Genomic DNA, 26238 nt, shown 5'->3' on the forward strand with positions numbered 1-26238 from the left:
AACTGGCGTTAAAATTAATATCCCATAACGCACAAATAACAAATAACCTAGATCCAAAGAGATTGTAATCTGTTTTATTCCCCTTTCGTGATTCAATTACGTTTCCAGAGACTCGGGCCAATCGTGAAGTTCCCCAATGTGACGCATTTAATTATGCTCAGTTTGCGAATCATTGTCTTATTCCGAAAGTTTGAAAAATCAAAACTTCATCTTCTTCAACTTTTAGTATTTTGTGGGATTTTTAGCAGCAGTGACGTATTGAGTAATGAAGCAAAGCAACTCGTTTCGAGTGTCGCTGGCAAATGTTTCCCTGATTAAACTCCACTTATAGCAAAAATAACAACAACAGCAACAAAAAACATCTATACTCATGTGGGACAATTTACAATTTACACTTGACAGTCAAAAACGAGCAAGTAGCTGTTTGTACACTCTTGCATGAAGCTTAAGAAATTCGTTGTGAATTATTGACGATGGCTAATGTGATCTATGTCATAGATTAGAATTTTGATTAGTACCTATGTATAATTTTATCATTTCCATTTAATGAAAATTATATTTCTCATCAAAGTAAGGTATCACAGCTTCGGTAGTTTACCAATTGAACTTGTAATTAACAATGAATTGATTCTTTGAGACGCCTTGCGGAAGTGTTGTAGCTGATCAGATGGCCTTTTCGAACAACTCTAATGGCAGCAGTTAGTTTTAAAATACTTTCTCTACATTACGGAGACAATTATGGGGAATAAATCAGTTATATCTGGTTGTTTTCATATGATTTAATACAGCATTATTGATAATTTATATTCATAATTTATACAGGCATTTATGTATAGCCAAATTGTAATTCTTAAAGCCACCAGCTCCTTGTATATCAGCAATAAGAAATTTAATGGTATGATCAGAATTAATTTGATTTGTGAAGCTTCAAAGCCTCTTAAGCATGATCAGTTGGAGTATACATATATTTATCATTCTTATATAAAAACTTAAACTGGGGGAATGTGGAAGCCTTACAAGGAAAATTCGATAATATTTGAATGCTTGTCATTAATCGCGAAAGAGTATTCCGCAGCTCTTCAAGAGCCAGTCACTCGAAGCACCCTGTATTCTAATCAGACAAATTCAATTTTTACGCACGCTTTGTTCAAGCAGCTGGCCTACCGCTCGAGCCCCTCGCATGGCACTTGGCATGCTCAATTAGTAAAACGTTTTGTTGTTCGCCATTCACAAAAGCTCGTGCCGTGCTTTGCGCGCCACAACGAATGAATAGCCGAATGCAGAGCTGAATAAACTTTTCGTCTAAAGCTCTCTAGCCGCTAAGCTTTTTGGTTCGGCCGAACGCACAGTTGGGCTAACCGGCGAAATGCGTGAATGAAAAATTGTGTTGCGGATAGAAAAATTGTGTTTTCAGTCTTATGGAAAACTTGCCGGCGAGCGGTTGACTGGATCGCGAGCAAAGCAACGAAAAGCAAATTGTAGCACATAACGGCATTTCGTCGTCTTGTCGGCAGCCGCGCGCGCGTTTTGAGGAGCCGGCATTGTTGACGGCACATCTGTGCATTTGATTGACAAGTGCAACAGACAGCTGCAGCTCACTTGTCATTTGCCAGTTTGTATGTGTATATGTGATTTTGTGTGAGTGTGAGTGTGTGTGTATGGTGTGCATATCTCTTATGCGTCTCTGTTTATCTGTTTTATTGCATTGTGGACCGCCCTGCACTTTGTGGCTGGCATTAATGTCAACGCTCTTGTTGTTCCCCCTGTTGCAGTGTCTGTCGTGTTGTCATTGTTGTTGTTGTTGTTGTCGTGTTAATGTTTTTTAATTACATGCGATACATAAAAAATGAACTCGACGTTGCGTTAAGTGTTGCTCTGAAATTCGACAACAAAAATTAATGCACTAACCAGCCCCACGGCAGCTGCATGAGACCTAAGTGATAAATGCAAAACCAAAAACTCAATATTACCTAAACTATTTTCCACAAAAATACAAATGTATTCTTAGGACAGTCTTGCATTTTATCTTATGTTTCGAACTTGTGTGTTTGCATTGACTTTATGAAAATAACTGTCCAGCTGATAAGCCTTTACGTTAAACAAGTTTTATTTTCACATTGGCTTGCCCGTGCAATTCGATTCATATTAAAATGTGTTTGAGTGGAAATTACTTTAATATTTTAATTAATTTTTAATTAACATTGTTTAATTAAAACTCAAAATTAAAATAAGTATACTTTTATATTTTAATATTTTTATTAAATATCAAATAACATAGCAATTATGAGCCACACACTCTGTAAAAATATGAGCTTATTCCATAATTAAGTAGATTAAATTTATCTTTTCATGTGTTTTATTTATATTAAGGTCAATAAGAGTCCGTAATGAATTCTTTCAATTAAATTAATAAAAGTCATAAATTTATAAGTTATTGTTATTTTGTTTTAAATTTAGTTTGCCTTGTTTCTTAAATATTAAAAATCAGTTTCACAAACTTCTCACTGTGTATCATATTTTTAGCTATATAGAAACTATTCAATCACACCTCTCTCTCGCAGAAGCTGGCGTTGTCACATTTGTTGATACAAAATCTCATTAAATTCACGGCTCAGCGTCATTTGCATATCTATATATATATTTATACGTGTTTTAATCGTTTTTCCCCTTTCCCCGGCTTCTCGAACTCGTGGCTAACGCGTTTTTGTTTTACTTTTGCTTAGACTTAAGTGGTTAAGCATCATTATTAATGCATAATGCTGACGTTGTTGATAATATTGATTCGAGACATAAACATAAACATAAACATTGACAAATTAATGCCAATGCGAATCCGACTGCAAGTCCCCATTCCGAATCGCCCAGTCATCATCCTCTCTCGACTTGAATAGCTCGAGCTGTTGTTGTTGCTTTTGTTATACTTGAGAGCTGGGGCAGCCTTATCAGACCTTGTGAGAAACACTCGAGTTGAGTTGTCCCACATACTAGATACTCTCTATATCGTAACAAGCTTCAAAGGTGATATATATCATTCTATATGTTTTATAAGAAATTATTACTTGTAGACTCGAATAGGAAAACACTCGCTTATCATTCCCGAATTCAAAGAGTCTTTCATTGTCAAACAATATAACAATTCATGCTTAAAATTAATATATAAATATACTGCTATTTTGATAGAGTGACCGATTTCCCTTTTCTTTCCGTTGCTTTCTGATAAAGACGTTCATTAAATAATTGGATCCATCTGCCATATGGGACTGTGTAAACCATGGCATTGACTTAGTGACAGGCAACAGTACTTGGGTAAATATTAAGTACATACCTATATTTAGAAGCAAGCCATGGTATTTACCCACGAGCAGATCCTCAACGTCATTCAGCTCCACAAAATTATATAGCCGTGCTCAAATGTAACAGATGTTAACGCTCGTGCAGTCTTTTGTTTACAACGAGTAGTATATTTTATTGTTTATAGGTATTTTCTCTATGCGCTAATCTGTACAGGCCGAAATACTTAAGTGACGTCACACGCGTATGAATATGTAAAGAGTGCAGCGTGAATGAGAGGAGCAGCGTGGCATGTGGCATGTAGCGTATGAAATATGAAAATTTATTGCGTATACGCCGCGCTGGCCGGCGCTTCGTAGCGTTTGTTGTTCTTTATGGATATTTGGGCACATTTGATTGGGCTTCAGACTGAAACGCCATGTATATGTATGATATATATCTACAGAGGCATAGGCATCCCCGTTTCAAATCATGATGTCTTTATTTATATAAATGCTGATTTATGCGCTTCCCTTTCATGTTGCAAATTTATCTTTGTATTTTGCTTTTATTTCTCCGCTTTTTGGCAACGTCTCATTTTTTATTCCTAACGATTTGGCTAATTACACTGGAATAGCTAAAAGAAATAGAAACAACTTATATTGTTTATTGTGAGCAATGCTCGACTAATAGATACGATGTAACCACCGCGAAAAGTTTGTCTAATATCTCTCTCGCTTTCTTTGTAGGTATACCTTATATTTTCCTTCCACTTTGAATTTATTTTTACATAGAATATGTGTGTCGGCTAAGTCTTGTGTCAATCAATCAGTCAATCAATCATAAATTACTTCCTGTGGCATTAATTTGCTCCAGCAAATATACCCAATTCTCGCTCATAATGGTTTAAAACGAAAGCAAAAGTCTGACACGAAAAGAGGGGTGTGGGGCTGATCATTTAGTCCGGCTGTCCCGTTTGATTTGCCAGACATGTGTGAGACCTTTCGAATATGTGCGTGAATATTTGGCTTTTGTTTCGGGGACGATCGCTGGGACGCCGTTTGAATAAGCAATTTTTTTTTTGTTGCCATTATTATGGTCGTTGTTGGTGCTCTTCTTCATCTTGCTTAATGTGAGTCACGAATTCCAAAAAACTCAAAACAATAAGTCACAAAATTTGTTGGCTGCATTTCGTTTCCACAAAATACAGCTCGACTGTCAACTACGGCTATGCAAATAAAAGGCGTGTTGTGCTTTTTTATGATATGGAATGAGTCGGCCCATTACGCTGGGGGTGGGCCTCGATTATATAGGTTCCGTATTTAGGTCCAGCGCATGTACAATGTTTGCGTAACCCAAAAGCTGGCCTATTCCTAGTGCAAAGGGTATTTAGGTTTATGTTCAAAAGGAAATGGAAGCTGAAATGGATTTGAATATATAGAGATATTCTTCTGCCGGATATTATATAAGTATTTATAAATATAATAATTCCGAGTCCAAATATCAATTGCAGAAGTGTATTTTGTATTGTTGTCCGCATCTTAGGTTTCTGCAATTATTTGAGGTTGGTGAAGAGTGATCTAACAAATCAGCAAATTTCTCAGCTAAGGATATCCAATATTCGACTATTCATTTCGCACTTTCATTCATGCTTTTCTATAAAATATTTTATTTATTTACCTTTGCATTTAGTTTAACTTTTTTGCGATGTGCCAAATATTTTTATGGCTCAGTTTTTCGATAGAACTTTTGGCGCTTGCGTTCGTAATAGCTGTTGCTAAATAAACAATAACAATATGATCGACTTTCGGTTTTTATGACTGCCTAGATGACGAGTCGTGCAGCTTGGGAGAGTACTAAAACAAAACACAAAAAACCGCCGCATGGAGAACTTTTGAATTTTCCCAGTCAACGCGTGCCTAATTTACTGTCAGCGCAATTATTGATCTTTAATGGGCGCGGAGCAAGCAGTGCGAGAGGAGGCCAGAAATAGAGAGGTGGGGGTGTTAATTGTTCAGCATTGAGGCTCGTTTCTAATTGGATTGAAAGCAATCCGCAGGCAATAACAAATTATTATATAATCAACTCGGTAGCATGTGCCACTTGGTGTTCTGTTTACACTCGAATCGGCAGAGGCGCCAGCGAAGGATTTCTCCAGAGGCCCCTTTTACCCCGCTACATCAGTCCCCTTCCTTGTCTGAGTAATTCATTAGACTATATTGTGCTCCAAGGGGGAGCATTTGCATAATTATGCAATCACTTTTGGCACACTTACACATTAGGCGCAGACGGCTGATAAACAAGACCCGCCCGACCTCTCTCACAGCCCCAGCCACGCTCGGGGGCTTGCTGTTGGCATAGACAAAGGCGCAGACACGGACTAGACCCAATTTGATTAGCACGCGCATACCGAATGAAGGCCAAGTCGTAGGGCGGTCTTCCCAGCAATCCACCTTCACCACCTCCCCTACGCAGACCTAGCACACACCTAAATCTGTGTTTGAGATGACCTCGTGTGCAAGTAGCTGCACAAGTCGTGACACGAACTACAAAGCGAAACAATATATACTCCGTAGATACGGCAAGTAGAATCGGGAGCTACAAGTCTGAGTATTTTCTTTTCCTTTAAATTGTTTATATCTAAATAGAGTCGTACTACTTGCTCAGCACAAATGCAAACATGAGTTCGAAAAAAAAAAAAAAAACACGAAATTCCATCATCTCTGATTCACATTTGATCTCCCTCGCTCTGCTCTGCTTGAGTTCTTACCGTTCTATATGCTCTATGCGAGGTGGAGCACTTAATCATCGTAGTGCGCCTCGTTTGGGCGTATGTGTAAAGGTATTTGTATGTTTGCCACCTCTGCCTCTTGCTCTTGTTCCCTTCTAATGGTGGTTTAATTTTTGTTGGCGCTGCTGCTGCTGCTGCCTGCTCTTTGCTCCATTTGTTGCTGCTTCTGTTGGTCTTTTGGCTCTTAATTAGAAGTCAAATGTTTTCTCCAACAGTGTTTAGAGCGTACTGTGGCATATGTGTGTGGGTGTGCGGAAATGTGTCGGTGGTTGTGTGTGTGAGCCATTGTGATATGTCTTATTGGCCATTTGAATGCAGCCAGCTGAGTGCCAACAAATGAATTATTAAGTTTGTGACGGGACTCACGATGCGCATACGAATCCTGGCTGCCGGAGTTCCTTTGCTAGGAAATAGCTCCTGAAAAATGACTTGCAATTTATTAACTGAAATCTGCCTGAGCAAAGTGGAAAAGCCATTACATTTGTCAGCCCAACTGTTGCCAGCAAAAACTGATCTACATAAGACTTCCATGAAATTAATCAACTTAGCTATTAGGCTCTATATATATGTATATATAGATATAAATCTACTTCTTCAGCCAATCATTATGCATTCAAACTGCTAGCAACTAAAATTTACGCAATTAGGCGCTATTGTACCTGCTGGATATAATCAGGCATATATGTATATAGTTGAGTACTCCAGGTTTATTGATTTAGGCCTTCAAGCTTTTGGTCATCAAAAATCAATCAGAAACTTTTCAGGCAGCGTGGGCACTACATAGAATACTTAGCCGCAAAGCCAGAATAAACACTGAATTATTAAACTTTTTCATATAGGACATCAAACGATGGAAAATTCCTTTGGTTAACGCCTATTTAAGGCGTTCTGCATTAAATTTATACATATATATTTTTGGTTTAATGTAAGGTTAAGGGGAAGTGAATTGTGGGCTAAAAATGCTTTTACTCATATGATATACGAATTTTGTAAGCCTAATTAGACAAAATAATATGGGATATACATATATTAGAATTCCATTGAATTGTTCAATATTTTATGCATAAGCCGTAAGCTTGCGTTTACAATTGCCTTCCTCTGCCGTTGACAATATTAGCCCAACATTATTCTCTACTACATCGAGCCTTGGATAATTCATTTCCCATTACTCTATGCAGTTTTCATACATATATCTATATTTGTATATATACATAAATATATATACTTTTTATTCTATCACGCACAGTTAGACACAGTTAAGCCCTCTTTTATCAATCCTGTGCAAATGTATGTAAATGCAACAGCAAACAAATTCATAAACAAATATCTAAGAGTAAACACTCGAAACTTGTTTTTTTTTTCACGCCCATCTTTAAAATTTATGCTTGGTTATTTGTTAGAGCCACTTGGGATATAATCCCCAGTTTCCACAGCTCAACTCGTCGCAGCTCGTCTCCCAGCATCTTTTTGTCTTTTTCTCATCTCAGCTCTGAGCAATCGCTGACAAATGAGGCACAAGCTAAGTAACAACTTTCTTCCTCATTACCTTCAAATTGTTTCTGGGCGCATTCAAATTGGAAAATTGCCAAAACTTCGACGGCGAACTACCCTGTACGCAGTTTAATCATATATCATGATTCGAATGCGACTGTCGAAAGCATATTCTGAAAATATAAAAATAAAATCAAGTATCTATGATCTGATAATCCCTGGTATTTCCAGGTATATATTGATGAGAGGACAGACGACTATACACCGTCAATAACCAGCAGAACTTTCTTCACTCTACATATGTGCAGCTGCATTATACCCCTTGCTTACGTGTACAGAGCACATTAAAGTACAAAATGTGCAGCCTACGCAATACTGGAAACCTCCTCTCAGCCACTTGTGCGGCATTTTGGCGCCAGCTTCCGTTTCCTTCCTTGAATGTGCTTCAGCTAGACCCCACCTGCTGTCTGCCCCTACTGACAGACTTAACTGTGGTTTTCCCGACATACGTCCCGCTCCCTTCCCTTCCGCTATCTCAGCTGCTGAAATCGGGCTGGGAAGCATTTGCAATTCTAATTGCAAACAGATGCCGGTTTAATTTATAAAGCAGAGGCCCTCATCGCTCCCACCTGCCACCTCCGCAACAGCTCGTAATAACTTTGTTATTTTTTGTTAAAAAATACCATTTCCTTTTTTCGGCAGCATATTAACGCGTTTTTCTGGTTTTTATTTTTGCATTGGTAACAAAAATAAAAATAAATAAATAAAAAGCAGGAAGAACATGCCCGAAACAAAGTTATATAATATATTTTTGCTGTAAGCCCAAGCCGAAACAGGCATACCCTTATTAATTTCCTAAATGTTGAATTATTTGGAATTTATTCAGCATTATTGAATAAATTCAGGCGTTGATATATGGACTGTCCTTAAAAAATACAATAGCATAAATTTAGTTATTATTGAATGTAATACCCTTAGTATAGACGGAATGCTCTGATATTTAGACATTTATAAAAGGAATTGTTTTGCAGATATTTAGGCATGTCCTTAGTAAAATCTCAATAAATCTGTATAGATTTATAAACCTAGATATTGCTACACATTATTGGAAACATCAACTTTAATATTCAGTTTTTGTTGCTCCTCACTTTTTCATGGACGTTTTACAATATTTTGCCTTGCCTCTAAAGTGTATTGCAGTCTGAACAAACTGGGCCCCATTTGCCCAGCTTTATGAGGTTGACGTGGCGAGTGTGGCTTAAATATAGCCTGTGGGATTAGTGAAAGCATCTGAAGGTTTCATGAAGCAGTCTGAAGTCCAGACTCTGGACACTCACGCTTCAGCCGGTTTCGAAGCTGGTCAAAGTTCTGTATTGGATGGGCAAAGTGTTTAATTTACTGATAAATATTTTTATGCTACAATAAATAATACAATTTTCATGGGTGCCATAAAAAGATGGTGATGGCCAAAAACGAAATACACTTTCATTTGCACTCGTGTCCTGCGGACAATTACAGTCTTCATTACCAATACTCGCCCAAAACTTGAAGTTAGAGTATAATGGCTTCTCGCATTGTGCTATAAGCTATAAGTTAAAGCTCTTATGTTAAAGTGAGGAATCTGTACACTACTACGGGACAAGTCTAGTTGGACAGTAAATATCTCTATATCTACTTTAAAAAGTAATACTCAACACTTTTTATGCAAGTAATCGATTTTTATAAGTTAATGTAAATAATTTGATGTTTGTCCCATATTAATATAGATTCGAACTCACAAGCTTTCCATTTAAAAATAATCTATGCAGATCTCCATATATGTACTTCACCAACTCGAGCGAGTATTGCGCAGTTGGGTGCATATGGCAACATTCTTAACTTGGCATTTTTTGCATGTACTGTAATAGGAGAAGAATGGGGGCGGAGTTTATGAGGGCTACGGGGTGTTGCCCCGGTTGGTTCAGTGAACTCGTAAAACGATTTTCTTTTCTTAATTTTTTTTTTTTTTTTTTTTTTTGCAATGCCCAAAAGTGAAAGTGGCTACGAACTATGCAGCCAGGCAGCTCATTAAATCGCACCAAATAAAAGGCAACAATTACGAGCCAGTAACTTGTCTGTGTCTTTAGCTCTTCTGTGTGCGTGTGCGTGACAGTGACTCAATATAATTTGCAGCTTTCAATCTCGCACTGCACTCAAATTCAGACTTTGTCAATTTTGGTGTCAAGTGGGGCTAAGTAAGTCACAAGTGGCACGCCCCCAAGCGAAGCCACTTTACTGGTTGTAGTTATCGTTGTGAATTATCAACAGCAGCTGCAGCTGACCACGCCTCCCTTCTAGCACTTCATGGGCGTGTGCTTTTCGTTCTTTATGGTGACAAATTAAATGGAATGTCAAGCAAGTGCAAACCCCTTCTACCTCCCCGCCTCCCCCCCCTCTCGCTCCACACCACTATGTTATTTGTGGTTGCGGTTACTGGAAAGAGGCAGGAGTGGTAGGAAAGTGGGCCAGGAGCTGGCTACTTGCAGCCTTAAGTTAACGACACGCTCCTCAATAATGCGAACGGAAGTGCGCCCAGCGCCATTTGCGCCATTTTTCAATTTGTACACGCCGGAAATGGTAAAGAAGTCGAAGAGCAACTTTTAATGCTTAAGAACCCAACTGCATTCCGCCTGTCAAAGACACTAACAGTAAAGAAGGCATTGCTGGTGTGTTTCTAGTTGACAGAGTTTGACAACCAGAAAGCTAATACAGTAGAATCCGGTTATAACGACTCCGCTTAAAGCGTCCAACCGGTTTGTCGACGAAAATTCGATGTCTTGCTTGGTCCACATACAAACTTATATGAAAGAACCTCCGCTTAGTATGTCTCCGCTTTTAACGACAATCCGCTTATGCCGACGATTTTTTTCATATTTTTGAGTCAATCACTGGTTATTACGACGTGATAACAAAAAATCCCGAAATAATGACAACAAATTTCAGCCTTAAAAGGACTCTGTTAGAAATGTATACATGTATGTATTGATCAGTGATCAGTATCCTGGCTTGTGTGCGTAGCAACGCAACAAATGCTGCTAAGACCGAGAGAGGGAGAGAGACAATGTACAATGCCGACGTCACAAAAATGTGTTTTAAACCGTGATATTAAAATAAGTTTATAAAAAATGGTTGTTTTGATTGAAAATTTTAATTACGAACATGGCAACCGTAAAAAAAAATGAAAAAAATATTTTTTACTCTTTCTGGATAAAGCGTTCTCCGGGTATAGCGACGTAAAATCGACTGTCCCTTGAGTATCGCTATAGCCGGATTTTAGTGTATATTGTAAATAATATAAATAAGAAATAAACAGCAGACCAACAGATTCTAGCATATATGTATAGATCAAGAGAGACACCAGCTGAATATTCAATTCAATATGCCCATTAATAAGCCATAATATGTACAGGGTATTAACATGGATGCGGGTAAGAAGACAGCTTATTGCATTTCCCACATGTCTGCGGATCAGGCGCAGATTGCGACCTGCCCAGCATCCGCTGCTGTTGCTGTTGCTGCTGGAGTGAAATTCGATAACTTTGAAGGTCAGCCGAATGTGAAAGCCACATTAGTTATGCACATAGATAGGCCAGCAGACAAGCTGACACACATGCACACACACACATACACACATATATATATTTATATAGTTATATACAAATCGAAGCAATTAAAGTGTCTTTAGCGTCGAGTGTTACGAGCCAAGCGCCCATAACTGATGTTGACTTTTTTTCTCCTGATTTGGTATATATATATATATATTTTTTTTTTCGCTTTTTTTTTGGTGCTGTTTTCAATTTCCACGCAATCGTAAAACAATAGCGAGTGCTATCTTTGCTATATGGTCGTATATTTCTTTGTGGGTGTATGTGTGTGTGAGTGTATGAATTCTCATAGCAAACAAATAAACAAACAGTTTGCAGACAGCGACAGCAGCTGCCGAGTTTCCCGGCCCGCAGCAATGGTCGCGTCTTTCAACAGCACCCTCCGCACTCCCCATTTGGTCGCGATAAAATGCCTGCCTGCGGGGGTAAGCGTAGGGGCAATGCCTTATCAATGCCAAGCCACGTTAAATACTAACAATGCGACATGGCCACAAGCAAAAGGATACCATTTCATGCAGCTTCACATGGCGCGGCAGACGCGGCGTATGCGCAACTTCAAGTGAACTTTCGCGTTAAAAACGCAGGCAAACGAATTGTCGTTCACTGATAAAGAAGGACGAAGACCACAGCGAGACTCAGAGAGAGAACGTGATACATAGATAGAAGGAGTGAGCCTAAGCACATTAGTGCTGCTCCTGTATGCATGTATATGTGTGTGAGTTGCAATGTGAGGGAGGTGTGCTCAAAAAATTACAAAAGTTTCATCAGAACGTAAATTATAATTGATTAGGGATTTATTAAATAAAATAAAACGTTTTATTTGCAAAGAACAGGCGCTTGCATCCGTTTAAGAAAGCTTGAATGTTAGATAAATTGTGAATTTTAAAAACATCGATAATTTATTGAGATCCGGTCTGTGCAAGATATTAGATAGAGTATATAATATTATCTGTTACTTTTCCAGCTCACCTCGCTGAGGTATACTACATACATATATATGTATATATGTATATAACAATGACATTATTTGAGAGTTGAACAAACAGCCAAACACTCGCTGTAAATGTTACTTTAACGGGCAGAGACGAGTTGGAGGGGTTAGGTGGGTTAGATGATGTTGGCCCGGCTGCAAGCAGCCTCCCAAGCTGGACAGAGAATTCACATAAATAAGCGCAAGCTGAGAGCTGAGAGCAAACATTCTTAGACTGTTGCAAGAGCTGCCTCGTCAGCGGCTCGACTGGAATTTAAGGTATGAGAAAACAATTGAAAACTGCGCAAAACTTAGGGGAAAAAGGATATCTAAATATATACATATATAGCTCGCTTAGAAATGCTTTCTCCTTACTATAAATAATTAAAAAAAACTCAATCAATAGAAAAGTATTAGGGCGTAGGTCCAAGGGGAGCAAAGCCCGGGAAACGCGCACCATAACAAATATCGAACATAGTTTTAACTAATTGCTATTCAGCGGGCAATTACCAGGATCTTTTCGAAGGATATGTCAATTCAAGGGGTTTTTCCATAGTCAATTTTCTGGCCCATCAGCCACTGTGACCATTCGAGCCACCGCAGCCACTCGGAGGCAACAATTGAAGAAGCAGCTTTTGGTTTTACGGCACTTTGTTCGAGGAGTGCTTTGGGTATCCTTTGTCGGTTTCACACCAGCGCTGTCCCGGCATTCCAACTAGCTAGATTAATTTAGCTTGAGTCACAAATACAATTACGAAGTCATTTCAATTTATTTAGCGTATGGCACCCCAGAACATCAACAGCAACGAAATAAAGCCGCAAAGTCGAGGGTGCTAGAATCGAATGAGGAATAAGCCAAAATGCGTGCGGGAGACGGAACTATACGAAGTCAGTTGCCTTAGAACAGCCACTCATTAAAGCCATCGCTTAACAAAGAGCTTGAAACCAATTTATATTTCGAGTTTTAATTTAAATTTATTATGATTATTAATTGTTGCAATCTAAATTCACTTTCGTTTGAATTGTCGATTTTATACTTAATCTGAACTTGTTTTTTACATCATCAGAATCTGTACCGGAAGCTAAAGATGTCATCGTCCTGAGCTTGTTTGTATAAGCCTGAGCTGAAACTAATTGATTCGACTAACGCGTTGACGTTTAAACAATTAAATGTAATTATTTATGTCAGACAACATAGATCTCCAGGGGGTACCCCTAATAGTCAACATTTCGAACCAATCGAGCTTCGCATTCTGTGGAACAGGCTTAGGTGTCAGACTAAACATATTCGTTCGTAGAATAATGTTACAAAAAATACTTCTAGCCACCGTATGATAAATAACATCCTTTTTGGTTTGGTAGCCGAACAGTTAAAAATGTGGCAGGGTATTCAATCTTCATCAGGCCTCAGATACCTTCGCTTGCTTGTTTTATTTTTTAAGCCAACTCGGCGATTTGTCAAAGTGCCTGCCAAGTGGCCCACTAACTCGAACCATTATTGAGCGATAAATTGATTAGATATGCGAATATTTATATAGTATGTATCTTAATGTGTGTTCGTGTGTGTGTGCACACTTGATGTTGCTGCTGCTGTTGTTGCTGCTGCTGATGCTTATTGCTGCCTCAAATTGTCATTTCAATGTTAATTTTATTAGGGTGTCAGCTATAAATTGCCTTCAATCTTAAATACCATAAAAAGCGTTACATTTACTACACACTCTCTTGCACACGCATGCCTGTGCGACATATTCACAGTGTGGCACATACTCTATATGCTATAGACTATCCACCTAAATACCAAAATCGCTCAATTTCCATTATCATCAACAGCTTTGAACCTTATTCAAATCTCTGCTAAATTATATCAAATTCTAGGGGTGTGTGTGGGTGTGTGTGTGTGCGTGCGTGTATTTGGAGCCACCCCTAACCTGTTTTTGGGCTGTAGGCCACAAGTTATCCATCAAAATGCCGCTGCTATTCGCATTCGTACCCGCACTCGCACTCGAGCCAACATCAACACGCTCCGCATGTAAGCAGTTGGCATTTGGTCGTAACCATAAACCGTTTGAGATTTACATGCACGCCGCTCGATCCATGTATTAGCGGTCGAAGTTTTTCGCATTAGAGATGGGAGTGTATCGCATGACACGGACCTAAGAGAGGTGTTTGTCAGCAAATATGAAAATAAAATGGGCTCAGGGTGGTAGGATGCACGAGAAGAAAAAGAAAAAGAAAACTTAATGAATACTCTTCATGTTCGGTTGTGTTTATAATTGGACGCTCCCATCTCTAGCTGCAGCCCTCTGCTGTATTCTCAGTCACAGCGCTGCGGCAGCTGTGCTGTCCATGAAACTTAAACTGTAATTGAGTCCGAGCCGAGTACCATGTTTGTTTTGAAGTATTTATGATTTTCAATATTGATGTCCTAGCACACACACTGGCACCCTAACATCTATGTATTAATTTATATAAGTAAGCTGAACTTCTGAGCTCTTCATTTGTCTTTCTTTTCGAGAAAGTTTTAAAAACAATTATGAGAGCATAAAATGTCCACTAGCCACGAGTATCCTTTGTCCTTTGGCCAATTTAGCTTTATTGTCCTGCACTGAGTCATTCGTGGAGCGGCTCCTGTGGCTGGTCCTCGGTCTTCAGTCCGCCTGGTGGCTATTGTCAACATCGTTAAAGTCGCATTTTTAAGCCAAATGTGGCACAAACTGCCTTGTTATGTCATTTGGGTACATTGAACCCAGACTCCGGACAACGCATGACAGGACAACACAGCTTGGGCGAAAGGACATGCGAAACAGCATCCGCATCACAATCTCCATCGAAAAGGGGAGCGAGCGCGGGGTCGGAACATAACCAATATGGTGTGCACATAATGAATTTATCAAATTAATCAAAATAGCGCTGTCACTGCAAAGGGCAGCAGACACAGGCAAAACGGAAGTCCTTGCTACTGTCCGGTCCACTCTGTATGTGTATGTGAGAGTGTTTTTGCATGTTTGCTTGTATGTGTGCGTGTAATACAATTAAGCATCATAGGGACTTGCGCAAAAATGGAGATTTAATAAAGCCATTTCGAGTGATAGGCAGAGCCTTGGCAGAGTGATAATCGTCAGTTAGCCAAGAGTAGAGATTGCGGCCAGGGTTGTCATCTGTCTATAAAGTAGATAAAATAGTTAAGTGGTTATATAAATAGGAGAATATTTTTCACAGCTCAACCAAACCAGCAAGGCGAAGTAATGTATATAAACTAAACCATAGCTAAATATTGAAATAAACAATTTGAAATCATTGTCCCACAATTGGGCTTTTACAAAATCATGGCAGCCCTGAAGGCAATTAAAATCCAGTCAAAGACAAACATCAAGTATATGCGAGGGGAGAAGGGGACGAGACAGAGAGGTGGTGATAATCGCATTCCACGGAAGCTTTAATGTTATGTAAATGGCAGGGCCTAATGAACTTTCCACTCATTATCGTTAGTTAGTTAGCCGGACCGGGTCCGGGTGCGTGTCCGGTTAGTTATAAGAGGCTGCCAAAGGCTACTTAAATGCTAATCCTAGACACTTTTGCTGCCACAGGATATAATCCAATTGGCTGCTGCTGCTGCTCTTGCTGTTGGCGACAGGGACAACCACAAAGCCCCACTGATTGATTTGTTTAATGTCGCCGCGGGGCAGCGATGCAGGAAAACAGGCGGAAGGAGACTAAAGGAGCTGCAACTGGAGCGGACATCGTAAATTTAACGAACTCTTAATTTCATTAGCGCATACTTAAGAAGTACAGCTCGAAGGAAGGAGGGAGACGCACGCTTGGTCCCCCAACCCTAAGCCGAGTCAAACAGCGGGGCGCTGCGTAAACGGTAAAGTCCACTAATGTTAACTTTAGTCATTTTCTTACTGTTGCTTGAATTCTTTTAGTATCGAATATATCTTTTATTCACATAGTTAACTTGTTTAAGAAAGGTTGCGTAGAGTTAGCTTTATTCCTTAAGAGTTTCCTGCAGTCAGCCAACAGCTAAAAAATGTCGAAATTTGCAGCAAATATTGGACGCCCTTGACGCAGGACGACGACATTGTTAAGCGGCTGCCTCGGCGTCGCTGCTGCCTCACAAGCTGTGGCCAGGCGCAGGCAGCAGCCGCGGCTGATACTGCTGCTACTTCTGATACCAATAACTATAACAGTAGCAGCAACAACAACAGCAATAACAACAGCAACAGCAACAACAATATCACCTCAAGATGCTGCTGCAACAAGGACGACGACGCAGCACGCTGGGCTATCCCGTGGCGCTGCTAGTGGCCACCATGGCGCGTACAACACAACTAATAGTATTCCAGCCTACAACAGCAACAACAATTACGACATTAGCAACCACAACGCCAGCGACAAGGGCAATGCAAGCGCCAGCGATGCGTTCGCCGAAGGGGATGCTGAGCAGATGCTGCCACAGATTCCGTCGTATATACGCACAACCGCCATGTTCTTCTGCATAATCATAATGCTGCTGGGCGTCATCGGGAATGTGATGGTGAGTTTGGTGATTGATTGATTGACTCACCAAATGCCTGTGACTTACTGACTGACCAACTGAATGGCTGCTGACTGAGCTGTGTATAGATGCACTGACTGCTAGCTGCTGAAGAATTGAGTGACTGACTGGCTAACAAATAGACTGACTGACTGACTGGCTGGCTGCCTGACTGACCCATCGATAACCTGACTAGTTATCAGACCGTAATGTTTGGCCCATTTCTCCATTCCCTTCGCAGGTGCCCATTGTTATAGTGAAGACAAAAGATATGCGCAATTCCACAAACATTTTCCTAACCAACTTGAGCATTGCCGACTTGCTGGTGCTGCTCGTCTGCACGCCCACCGTCCTCGTCGAGGTGAACACACGTCCCGAGACGTGGGTGCTGGGCCACGAGATGTGTAGGCTCCGATCAATTTATCATTTTGTTTCGATAATATTGAAGTTTCTTTGGTGTACAGGCAAGGCTGTGCCTTTCGTGGAGCTGACTGTGGCACATGCGAGTGTTCTCACCATTCTGGCCATTTCCTTCGAAAGATACTATGCCATCTGCGAGCCATTGAAGGCAGGATATGTGTGCACCAAGGCCCGTGCGATTCTCATCTGTGTCCTTGCCTGGACCATTGCTGCGCTCTTTACGAGGTAAGTGTGGGCACTCTCTACCTTTCCCATCGGCTCGCTTACAATAATTCATATTTTATCATTATTATTATTGAATCTGTCGAGTTTCGTATTCTTAACATTTTCTCTTGCATGTCTCCATATTGCTTCTGCTTGGCCTATTTATATAATATACTTGTATTAACAGCAATACTAAAGCCAATTCCATTTCCATTTTCATTAACGTTTCCATTTCCCATTTATGTGCGCTGTGTCTATGCAGTCAGGCATTAAGTTCCATTTACTCATTAATTATAAGTGTCAATCGCGGCCATTTTTAATGTTTTGTGTTTTGTTTTCCATTCGGCCTTTTCCTCTGTCCTTTTTATGGCACTGCTTTGGGTATCCTACCTTTTCGTCACGAAATGTAACGAAACACATAACTAGAGCTGACGTGAATTCTTTTTAGCCATGTAAATAGTTTCAATAAAAGATCTATTCTATAATATACTCGTAATATCAAAGTCGGAGAAATCTTTGTTAGTGTATTTATTATTCGATGTGACGACATCGCCAGTTGCTACTGCTGGGGCTTTGTTTCTGGTCTTTGTTTAACTTCGACTCCGACTTCGACTTCTCCATTTACATGCTAAGCATTGACAGTTAGTGTTACGTCCCACCCCGTATACCCGGCTTTCTTCTCATTACGCATCCTCGCAGTTTGACCTTGGGGTCTTCATGATTTTTTGTTCGGCCTCATTCAGCTTGTGACTGCCCATTGTGGCCCATTGGCTGTCATTATCTGCCCGCTGTCATCTTTAATAAGCATCCGGAAATGTGGGCTATCATTGAAGAATTTACATTTCATTGATACTTTCTGTTATTGCGGGCGTCCAAAGGGACGGTCAACGACCCTTTTTAATTTCATAAATCCTGCAACGCAGCGTGTGCCTAAGTGGGCGGTAGGTGGTGGGCGTGGCTGTTGGAGGCGCCTAGCGCCCATTAATTAGGCTAAGCTAGAATCTGTCCCAATACGCCCATCGTCCAGAGGAGATGCAAGCACATGATTCCAGCGTGTACGAGTTGAGTTTGCTTCATTTCTTGACCTAGCAATACATCTTAGACAGCTCCATATCTCTCTCCTTACCTGTCGCTCTCTCTCGCTCTCACTCTCTTTCTCTCTCTATTTATCTATGTGTATTTGTGTTGATCTATTTTCTTTGTCCTTCTTTGTCTCTCTCTCTCTCTCTCTCTCTCTCTCTCTCTCTCTCTCTCTCTCTCTCTCTCTCTCTCTCCCTCTGCCTTTCTCTCAATTAATCTGTCCTATCTCTCTCTCTCTCTCTCTCTCCCTCTGTCTTTCTCTCAATTAATCTGTCCTATCTCTCTCTCTCTCCCTCTGACTGTACATCTATGACTGATTTCATCTCTCTTTTTGTGTTGTTTCATCTACGTATTTTTTTTCTTCTCTATTCCCATTTCCATGTGGTTATATAGGCACATATAACACATATCGTAAGACTGCTTTCTCTTTTTGTTTATCAATGTAATATACATTATTCTTCTCTCTATTTCTCTATTATAGACAGCCACACCTCCACTTCCATTTCCATCTTTCTCTCACTATCTCTCTCTCGCTCTCTCTCTCTCTGATTCCATGTCTTCAGCATATACTTCGTTACCTTGCTTCACGCCCTTCAACGTGATTTCTCTCCCTCTCTCTCTCTCTCCAAATATCTCTCTTTCTCTCTCTCCCTCTTATAGCCCCATACTTTGGGTGGCTGAGTACAAGCTGGTTGAGTATATTGATGGATCATCGGTGCCCGTTTGCCTGACCCAAGCGATTGGCGTGTCGACCGTCGGTTTCTTTCTGATGACTATTTCCGTGTTCTTCGTGCTGCCGTTCCTCATGCTGATTGTACTGTATAGCATCATTGCACGGAACCTTATCTCCAACCAGGGCGCCATGCTGCGTGCTCGACCCACCAAGCCGGAGTTGAGCTTAAAGGCGCGCAAGCAGGTGGTGCTCATGCTGGGCGCTGTGGTGATATCCTTCTTTATCTGCCTGCTGCCGTTTCGCCTGCTCACGCTGTGGATCATACTGAGTACGGATCAGGCGTTGCACGACATGGGCCTGGTTCGTTATTACAGCTTACTCTACTTTTGCCGCATCATGCTCTATCTCAACTCAGCCATGAATCCCATACTCTACAATCTGATGTCCACCAAGTTTCGCAAAGGCTTTGGTCGTCTTTGCCACGACGTGGGACAAATGCTCTGGCAGTTGCTCACTCTGGGAAGCAGGCGGCGCAACGCTAGTGAATCACGTGGTCAACAATCCACGGGCTCGGGCACCAACACGAACTCCTCGAATGCAACGGCTGCCACAAACTCGAGCATCTTGTCACGTAGCTCGAATCGACGCAGCAGTGAAGAGATTAGTCGCACGCGTTTAAAGATCGAGCTTCACTTGCCCTGTGGCAGCGAGTTGGAGGCCATGGCCATGCTTCAGCATTCCACGTTGCGTAGCAAGCGACGTCCAAAGCAGCAAATCAGTTTCGACGGGGATACAGGCCAAGCAGTAGCAACAGCAGAAGCGATGGTCGAAGGAAACAAAGGAGCAGTAGCTCGAGCTGTGTAGGCATGAAAAATAGTGTGTAACCCGTTTGCACTTACGCTTCACTTAGCTGGCAAGCCACGCCCATAATGGATGCCATCGAAATCGTTGACAGGACCCAAGCTCAATTGTTGGCAGTTTCTTTCCATTCACATATTTCCGCACACACACAAAAAACAATCAATTTCTCGAGCTATTAAACTCGAATGAATGTGCCAAAGATAAATAACAGCAACGACAGCCAAAGCTGGATAGCATTGAGATTGTGGCGGGGGGGGCGTGTCAGAGCTATTAACTGGAATGTAAAAAGCAAAGCAAATGGAAATTTCGGCATATGCGTTTTGCGTACCCATCAGCACGCCGGATAAACCTGATTTAGTTGTATTGAAATACGCTCTCCCAGAAACTCGTTTTTTTGGTCCACCCCAAACCTAGAGAATTAGTGTTGCCTACTTTGCGGCTAAACACAATTCAGCAATGCACTGCTCGCATGTGAACACACACACATACACATACGCATAGCTATATATATATATATATATATATATATATATATATACATATACTCCCACATGTACTTACCTTGTATAGTAGAAGTGACCAATTTGTCAGTAAATAAACAATTTTTGTATTACAACTAAGCATATTTGTTTATTCCTATGCAATGCGTCGTCCAATTTTTTTTTTCTGATTATAATCTGCTCGAATATTTGTAAATAGTATATGTGTACAGTGAACGCGACATAAACGAAGAACTTAATCTTACCATGGTTTTATAGCCACTTATTCGACATTTTAGAAAAGAAATTATTATTGCACAAAAAAAAATCGATTTTTAATTCGCTCATAATCTTAAATTTTATTAATATCATTTAATATATACAAAAAGGACTTACGATTTTATGATGATTAATTTGTATTTACTGTAAAAAATTGTGGTTGTTGCGTGCTGTCTGATAACGAGCTCTAGTTTACCTAATTTAAACAAATTGTGATAATTACTACTGCTTAAAAAGATTATCATTTGAATATAAGCCTTTATTATAGTTATTTTTTATGACTATGCCAATGAAGCATAACTTTCACTTACATATGTACGTCTTAAATCGAGTTAAGGAGCATTCACTGTGGCTTGCAATAAGTTTGCTTGCGTAGGGACTTCCTTTTACATTGGAAACTTCGAAAGTTTCAAGTATGCCCTAGCTTTCACATTAAATCTTGTACATATGTATTACAGTTATATATGTGTATATAGTTGTGTATAAACAACTGTAGAACAGACGTTTCCGTTTTCGTTCATTGATTGAGTTGACTGCCGACAATTTGCTCAAATAATATATAGCTTTATCGACTTTGTTTTTGAATGCTCAAAGTTTTCAGACATCTTTATCAGCACATAGATACATACATATACACATGATTATAATTCTTGCAGTCCCATTATTGCCATCTCCAGCTACAGTGTGGAGCCTTATGGGGATGGCACAGATGCCCCTGTTTGCACCACGGCCGCGGATGGCTTTTGGCCCATCGTCTACTTTGTGGGCACCATTACACTCTTCTTCTTTCTTCCCTTTGGCATCCTAGTGGTGCTCTATGCAGCCATCGCGTACAAATTGCTGCGTCCAAACAGCGCATTCCACAGACCCACCTCGCCGCAGCTGCAGGCAAGCCAACAACAACAACAGCAACAGCAGCAGACGTCTAGCTCAAAGGGCAGCAGCCATCAGCAGAGCAATGGAATGAGGAAGCATCGCAAGCAGGTGATCTTCATGTTGGTGGCCGTGGTGTCCAGCTTCTTCGTCTGCCTTTTGCCCTTTCGCGCCTTTACCCTGTGGGTGATCACGGCCAGCGCGGAAGATGTGCAGCATCTGGGCATTGCAGGCTATTATAATCTACTGTATTTCTCACGCTTTATGCTCTACCTTAACTCGGCCATGAATCCCATACTCTACAATTTGATGTCGTCCAAATTTCGCAGCGGATTTTGGCGTCTGCTGCTGAGTTGCTTTGGCCAAGGGTCGCATCATCATCATCATTATCATGGATATTATCATTATCCCACTTTGCCCGGACGCAGTCAGCGGAGGACCGCGCATTCCCAGAACCAAGGGGCTAATGGGGAGGAGGATGGTGGCACTGCTCTCAACGCGGGTCAAGCTCAACGGGTGCGCCGCACACTACGCCGCGAGGCCACCTTTCTAATCAACTCCATATCCACGTCGTCGGGCACTGAACGAAACACTTCCTCCACCTGGCGCAGCAACAGCCTCTCCACCTCCATAGGACTAGGTGAACGAGAGCGGGAGAGGGACCGCGAACGCGGGCCCCTTGGAGCCGCTATAATTGGCACCACCGCTGCCACAGTTACCACTGCCTGTCTGCATGAGCGAAGCGCTAACAAAATCTGAACTCAAATGGTATTTAGTTGAATTCAAGCACATTTAGTCAATAGTCATAGTTTATAGAAGAAATTTTATTTGTAAAGACTGAAGTACCTCAGAAGAAGTCAATAAACGTCTAGAAAAGATTTGTTTTTGAAATCAAAAAAATCTCTAATCCTTCCAACTTAGACATCACTCTGAAATTGGGTAAGGAATATACATGTCCAAGAAGTCTTTTATCGGAATAAAGTGGATATTCCAGTCAAGTTTCTAAAATACACTTAACAATGATATCAAAATTTTTAATGCCGTTCGATGGGCTTTATGCGATTCAAAAAATTCAGATAAATAATATCTGCATCCGAGCTAAGCAAAGTTCGAGATGATTTTTTCTGATTCGAATATTTTGAAAAATTGACTTTAGACTCAATATACAGTGACTTAGGCAAAAAGACAGATGGAATATTTTTCTTCAAAGCCACAGAATCCTAAGTCCCCGCCATAATATGCTTCGTCTTATGAAATAAAATGAAATGCTTAAGAAATTTTATTATACATCTCATGGTCAATGTTATCATCATCAAATATTAAACATTATATATGTAATTATATATATATATTTTATTTTTATTTTTATTTTATCTGCCTAAGCAAATCCGTGTTAATTCCTGTCGTTAATTCTAGTAAATTTTTATCCTTTTCTTGATTTACATTATAATTACAATATGACAAACAGGCGGCTGAATAGTTAAGATGACGTGAGAATATGAACTACATATAGCTGGTAACTACACATAACTACATATAGGGTCTAGACTATAAGAAAAGCAGTTTTTGTTTGCTATTTTATTTTTTGTTTTTTGTTTTTTTTTTTTTTCAATAACGTGTTTGTGGATATAAGTATTAATAGTAATCGGTATCGATATCGCTATCGCTATCGCCATCGGTATCGTTTTGCGCTGCTATGGTATGTAACTCTTAAGTTTAGTTTAAATTTAGATTAAGTTAATTAATACACCAGTTTTTAAGTTTTGTTTTTTTTTTTTGTATTTTTGCACTACTTATGAACATAACTATAGAAACAGAATGCTAATAGTCAGAGGTATAAGGGTAGTACATAGCAGAATATATCCAGTGTGTTTGTGGGATTTAATTGCGAAAATTGTGAACTGCCGTATCAAAGAAAGTACCGCTTTTTCTCATACTCTTCAATACTCATTATAATTATTATATAATTCCATTCCTTGTTTTTTTTTTTATTGTTATGATTTGCATGTTTATTATTTTTGCCGTGGTTTTTTTTTTTAAATTTATTATATTTAAATTTTGTTTAATTGTATAATAAAATAATGATTCACAATCAGAGTTATTCAGCAGCAACCAGATCTGGTGTTCTCCACTGGACGTCCCTGATCGATTTTCACTTTGCTTGCATTGTCGGTGGCGCTGGACGGCGGACCGACACGATTCTTAATCTCGGCAGCCATCGTCATGAATGCCTGCTCCACATTAGTGGCGCTTTTGGCCGAAGTTTCAAGGAATGGAATGCCTAACTGATGTGCGTACTCCTGCGAATGTAACGAATTATAGAATAATCAATTGGTTTCACAAAGTTTCAGTAGGGGATTTTTAGTCTTACCGCAGCTGTTGTATGATCAACAACTTTCTTAGTGGTTAAATCACTTTTGTTGCCCACCAGCAACTTGTTAACATTTTCGCATGCATATCGCTCGATTTCTTCCAGCCATTGCTTTACATTATTGAAAGATTCCTGGTCCGTGCAATCGTAAACAACAATAATGCCGTGTGCGCCACGATAGTATGACGATGTGATAGTACGGAAGCGCTCCTGCCCAGCAGTGTCCCACTACAAAGTATATGATTTAATTTTGATTTACTCTCTGCATTGGCTGACGCACTTACAATTTGCAATTTAATCGTTTTGCCATCCAATTCTATGGTTCTAATTTTCTGTAAGAAATAACGGGTTGAGTATCATATATTTTTTGGTGATTACGAATGTGGTAAGACTTACAAAGTCCACGCCAATCGTACTGATATAGCTCTCTGTATATGTGTCATCGGCGAATCGAAGCAGCAGACAGGACTTTCCAACGCCGGAATCGCCGATCAACAGCAGTTTGAAAAGATAGTCGCTGTAAAAGCAAAAATGTGCGTTTTAATAAAGGTATATATTTCAACATCATATCGCTTAGCTCAATAGCTCTATTATAATTGCTTATCTTATCGCGTACAACCTGCTAATATTCATTGTTTGGCAATATCTATAAATGTTACTCTCACGCTTCACCACGAATGCAGCTGCACCTACAGTGAAAGTTCTGTAGAGCGAAAGTGAATTTTGTGGTCTTGTTTTTATTTGTGGCATTGCTCTGGGACAAATACAACTTATTTAATTTTCATACATTTTATAGATAAATAAACAAAATAGGAAATAAAGAAGCATTTTATCAGTCTTACTAGAATTATATTAAGACACAAATCGATTTCCATTCAAATGTATATAGAGTTCCTAAAATTTTAAAACTTGTTTGTCAAGTTTAAAATAAGATTTACGCTAATATAAAAAGAGAAACCCATTGAGCTGTGGTACAAATTCAATTTTGAAGTTGTAAGGACAAAGTTTGAATTATGAATAATAAAACAAATAAAGGAATCTTTCTCAATTACGTGTGAACGAATCAGAGAATTTCAAGTTCAATTACAATGAACGAAAACATAAAACACTCAACATAGATGGGAAATTGATTACGTAGCAGCAGCAGCAACAGCAGCTACAGAAAAAAAAATAAAAACAACACAACAACGGCGCAGCGTAAAGCAGTCAAACAACAACAATGTGTACACAAGGAGGGGGTTGGAGACGCTGGGCAGGTGACTCATCCGCCCCACAAATCAGCAGCGCAGCCAAAGCTGACATAGAGGCAACGACAGCAGTAGCGGGAGACAGAGACAAAGGCAAGGGCTTGCGGGTTGGCTGGCTAGCTAGCTGGCTGTCAGCAACATTCGCAGCCACTCGAAACAACAACTAAAAACGCAATCAGAAAGCTTGATTTTCTTCACTTGTGTCACAATTATTTAAAACACTACTGTCTACAAATATGTATGCTATATTTGTTTGTATTACATATATAGTTTCTATCCCAATTCAAAATCGTATGTTGTTTTTAGTCAATGCCATTAATATTCAGTCAAATTACTCGTTTAGAGGGTGTGGGGCCGCGGCAACTACCAAAGAGTCGTCGTGGACGTCGCAAAAATGACGTCGCAGAAACGACAAAAGAATAAAAAAAAAAGGTGACCAGTGCTGCTTATGGAACGCGGATGAGTACAAGGTTTTTCATTGTACATATCAATACATCTCAATTACGCGCAATTAACTTACTATTCTGGATTCATTGATGACATAGTTTTTAGTTTCGGGTTGTTTTCTTGTTAAAGATTTACTATTTCTTGCCACGAACGAAATATTCAATTTCGTTTGAGCTGCTCGGTTAAAACTGGCGAGTCTGACGGATGTATCTTATATCGATTGGCGGCCTTTGTTGTGATATAACACGCACTGTGCACTCTATACTCCAAAATTGTTTATTTTTCTAACTTCTATTTGTATTTATTGCAACGAATTTAAAGGAAATTCGATAATTTCCAACAAATTCGACAGCCGAGAACGAGAACAATGGCGACTGAAAAAATGACGAAGTGGCATTAGTGTGGCAGAGTGTCGTCAGTTGTGCCAATAAAGTGTTGAGTAACGTAATAACCAGGGCTGCATCAGCCAGTGCTATCTGAAATCTCCTTTGTGGGCGGTAACCACCAACAAATATACATACAGAAATATCTGTACGTCCGTTTGTATGTGTTTATGTATATTAATGTATGTATATGTACTCCCCTATCAGTAATGCTGATT

General features: G+C 39.9%; 2 protein-coding genes and 1 long non-coding RNA gene across 4 annotated transcripts; 2 read left to right on the forward strand and 1 right to left on the reverse strand.

The window, feature by feature from the left end:
- The first annotated feature begins 1373 nt into the window (after positions 1-1373).
- LOC149270153 (uncharacterized) lies at positions 1374-16383 on the forward strand. Its single transcript, XR_016268687.1, has 3 exons — positions 1374-1616; positions 15754-16034; positions 16213-16383. It is a non-coding gene; the product is annotated as an uncharacterized LOC149270153 (long non-coding RNA).
- A 90-nt stretch (positions 16384-16473) lies between these two features.
- ETHR (ecdysis triggering hormone receptor) lies at positions 16474-23664 on the forward strand. Of its 2 annotated transcripts, none has more exons than XM_018010417.2 (4): positions 16474-16703; positions 16945-17107; positions 17168-17348; positions 21356-23664. In XM_018010417.2, the coding sequence occupies exons 1-4, from the start codon at positions 16614-16616 to the stop codon at positions 22329-22331; spliced, it is 1410 nt and encodes a 469-aa protein (XP_017865906.1). In that variant the 5' UTR covers positions 16474-16613; the 3' UTR covers positions 22332-23664. The 2 variants fall into 2 exon arrangements, with proteins under 2 accessions (XP_017865906.1, XP_017865914.1); XM_018010425.2 differs by lacking the exon at positions 21356-23664 and adding an exon at positions 19068-20149.
- Rab1 (RAS oncogene family member Rab1) lies at positions 23581-26053 on the reverse strand. The gene is made up of 5 exons (XM_018010473.2): positions 25711-26053; positions 24340-24460; positions 24228-24275; positions 23944-24171; positions 23581-23872 (listed from the first exon to the last, which is right to left on the reverse strand). The coding sequence occupies exons 1-5, from the start codon at positions 25731-25733 to the stop codon at positions 23675-23677; spliced, it is 618 nt and encodes a 205-aa protein (XP_017865962.1). The 5' UTR covers positions 25734-26053; the 3' UTR covers positions 23581-23674.
- Positions 26054-26238: the final 185 nt, after the last annotated feature.

Source organism: Drosophila arizonae, chromosome 2 (assembly GCF_054131065.1).
Source record: "Drosophila arizonae isolate 15081-1271.41 chromosome 2, UAZ_ARI_1.0, whole genome shotgun sequence".
NCBI lineage: Eukaryota > Metazoa > Arthropoda > Insecta > Diptera > Drosophilidae > Drosophila > Drosophila arizonae.

Bases quoted from the DNA above. Each gene is read 5' to 3' on its own strand.
- ETHR (XM_018010417.2), top strand. From the start codon at position 16,614: ATGCTGCCACAGATTCCGTCGTATATACGCACAACCGCCATGTTCTTC. The intron at 16,704-16,944 runs GTGAGTTTGGTG...TTCCCTTCGCAG, and splicing joins GCGTCATCGGGAATGTGATG to GTGCCCATTGTTATAGTGAA. The intron at 17,349-21,355 runs GTAAGTGTGGGC...TAATTCTTGCAG, and splicing joins ATTGCTGCGCTCTTTACGAG to TCCCATTATTGCCATCTCCA.
- Rab1 (XM_018010473.2), bottom strand. From the start codon at position 25,733: ATGTCATCAATGAATCCAGAATA. The intron at 24,461-25,710 runs GTAAGTTAATTG...TTGCTTTTACAG, and splicing joins TCATCAATGAATCCAGAATA to CGACTATCTTTTCAAACTGC. The intron at 23,873-23,943 runs GTAAGACTAAAA...TTACATTCGCAG, and splicing joins TTGATCATACAACAGCTGCG to GAGTACGCACATCAGTTAGG.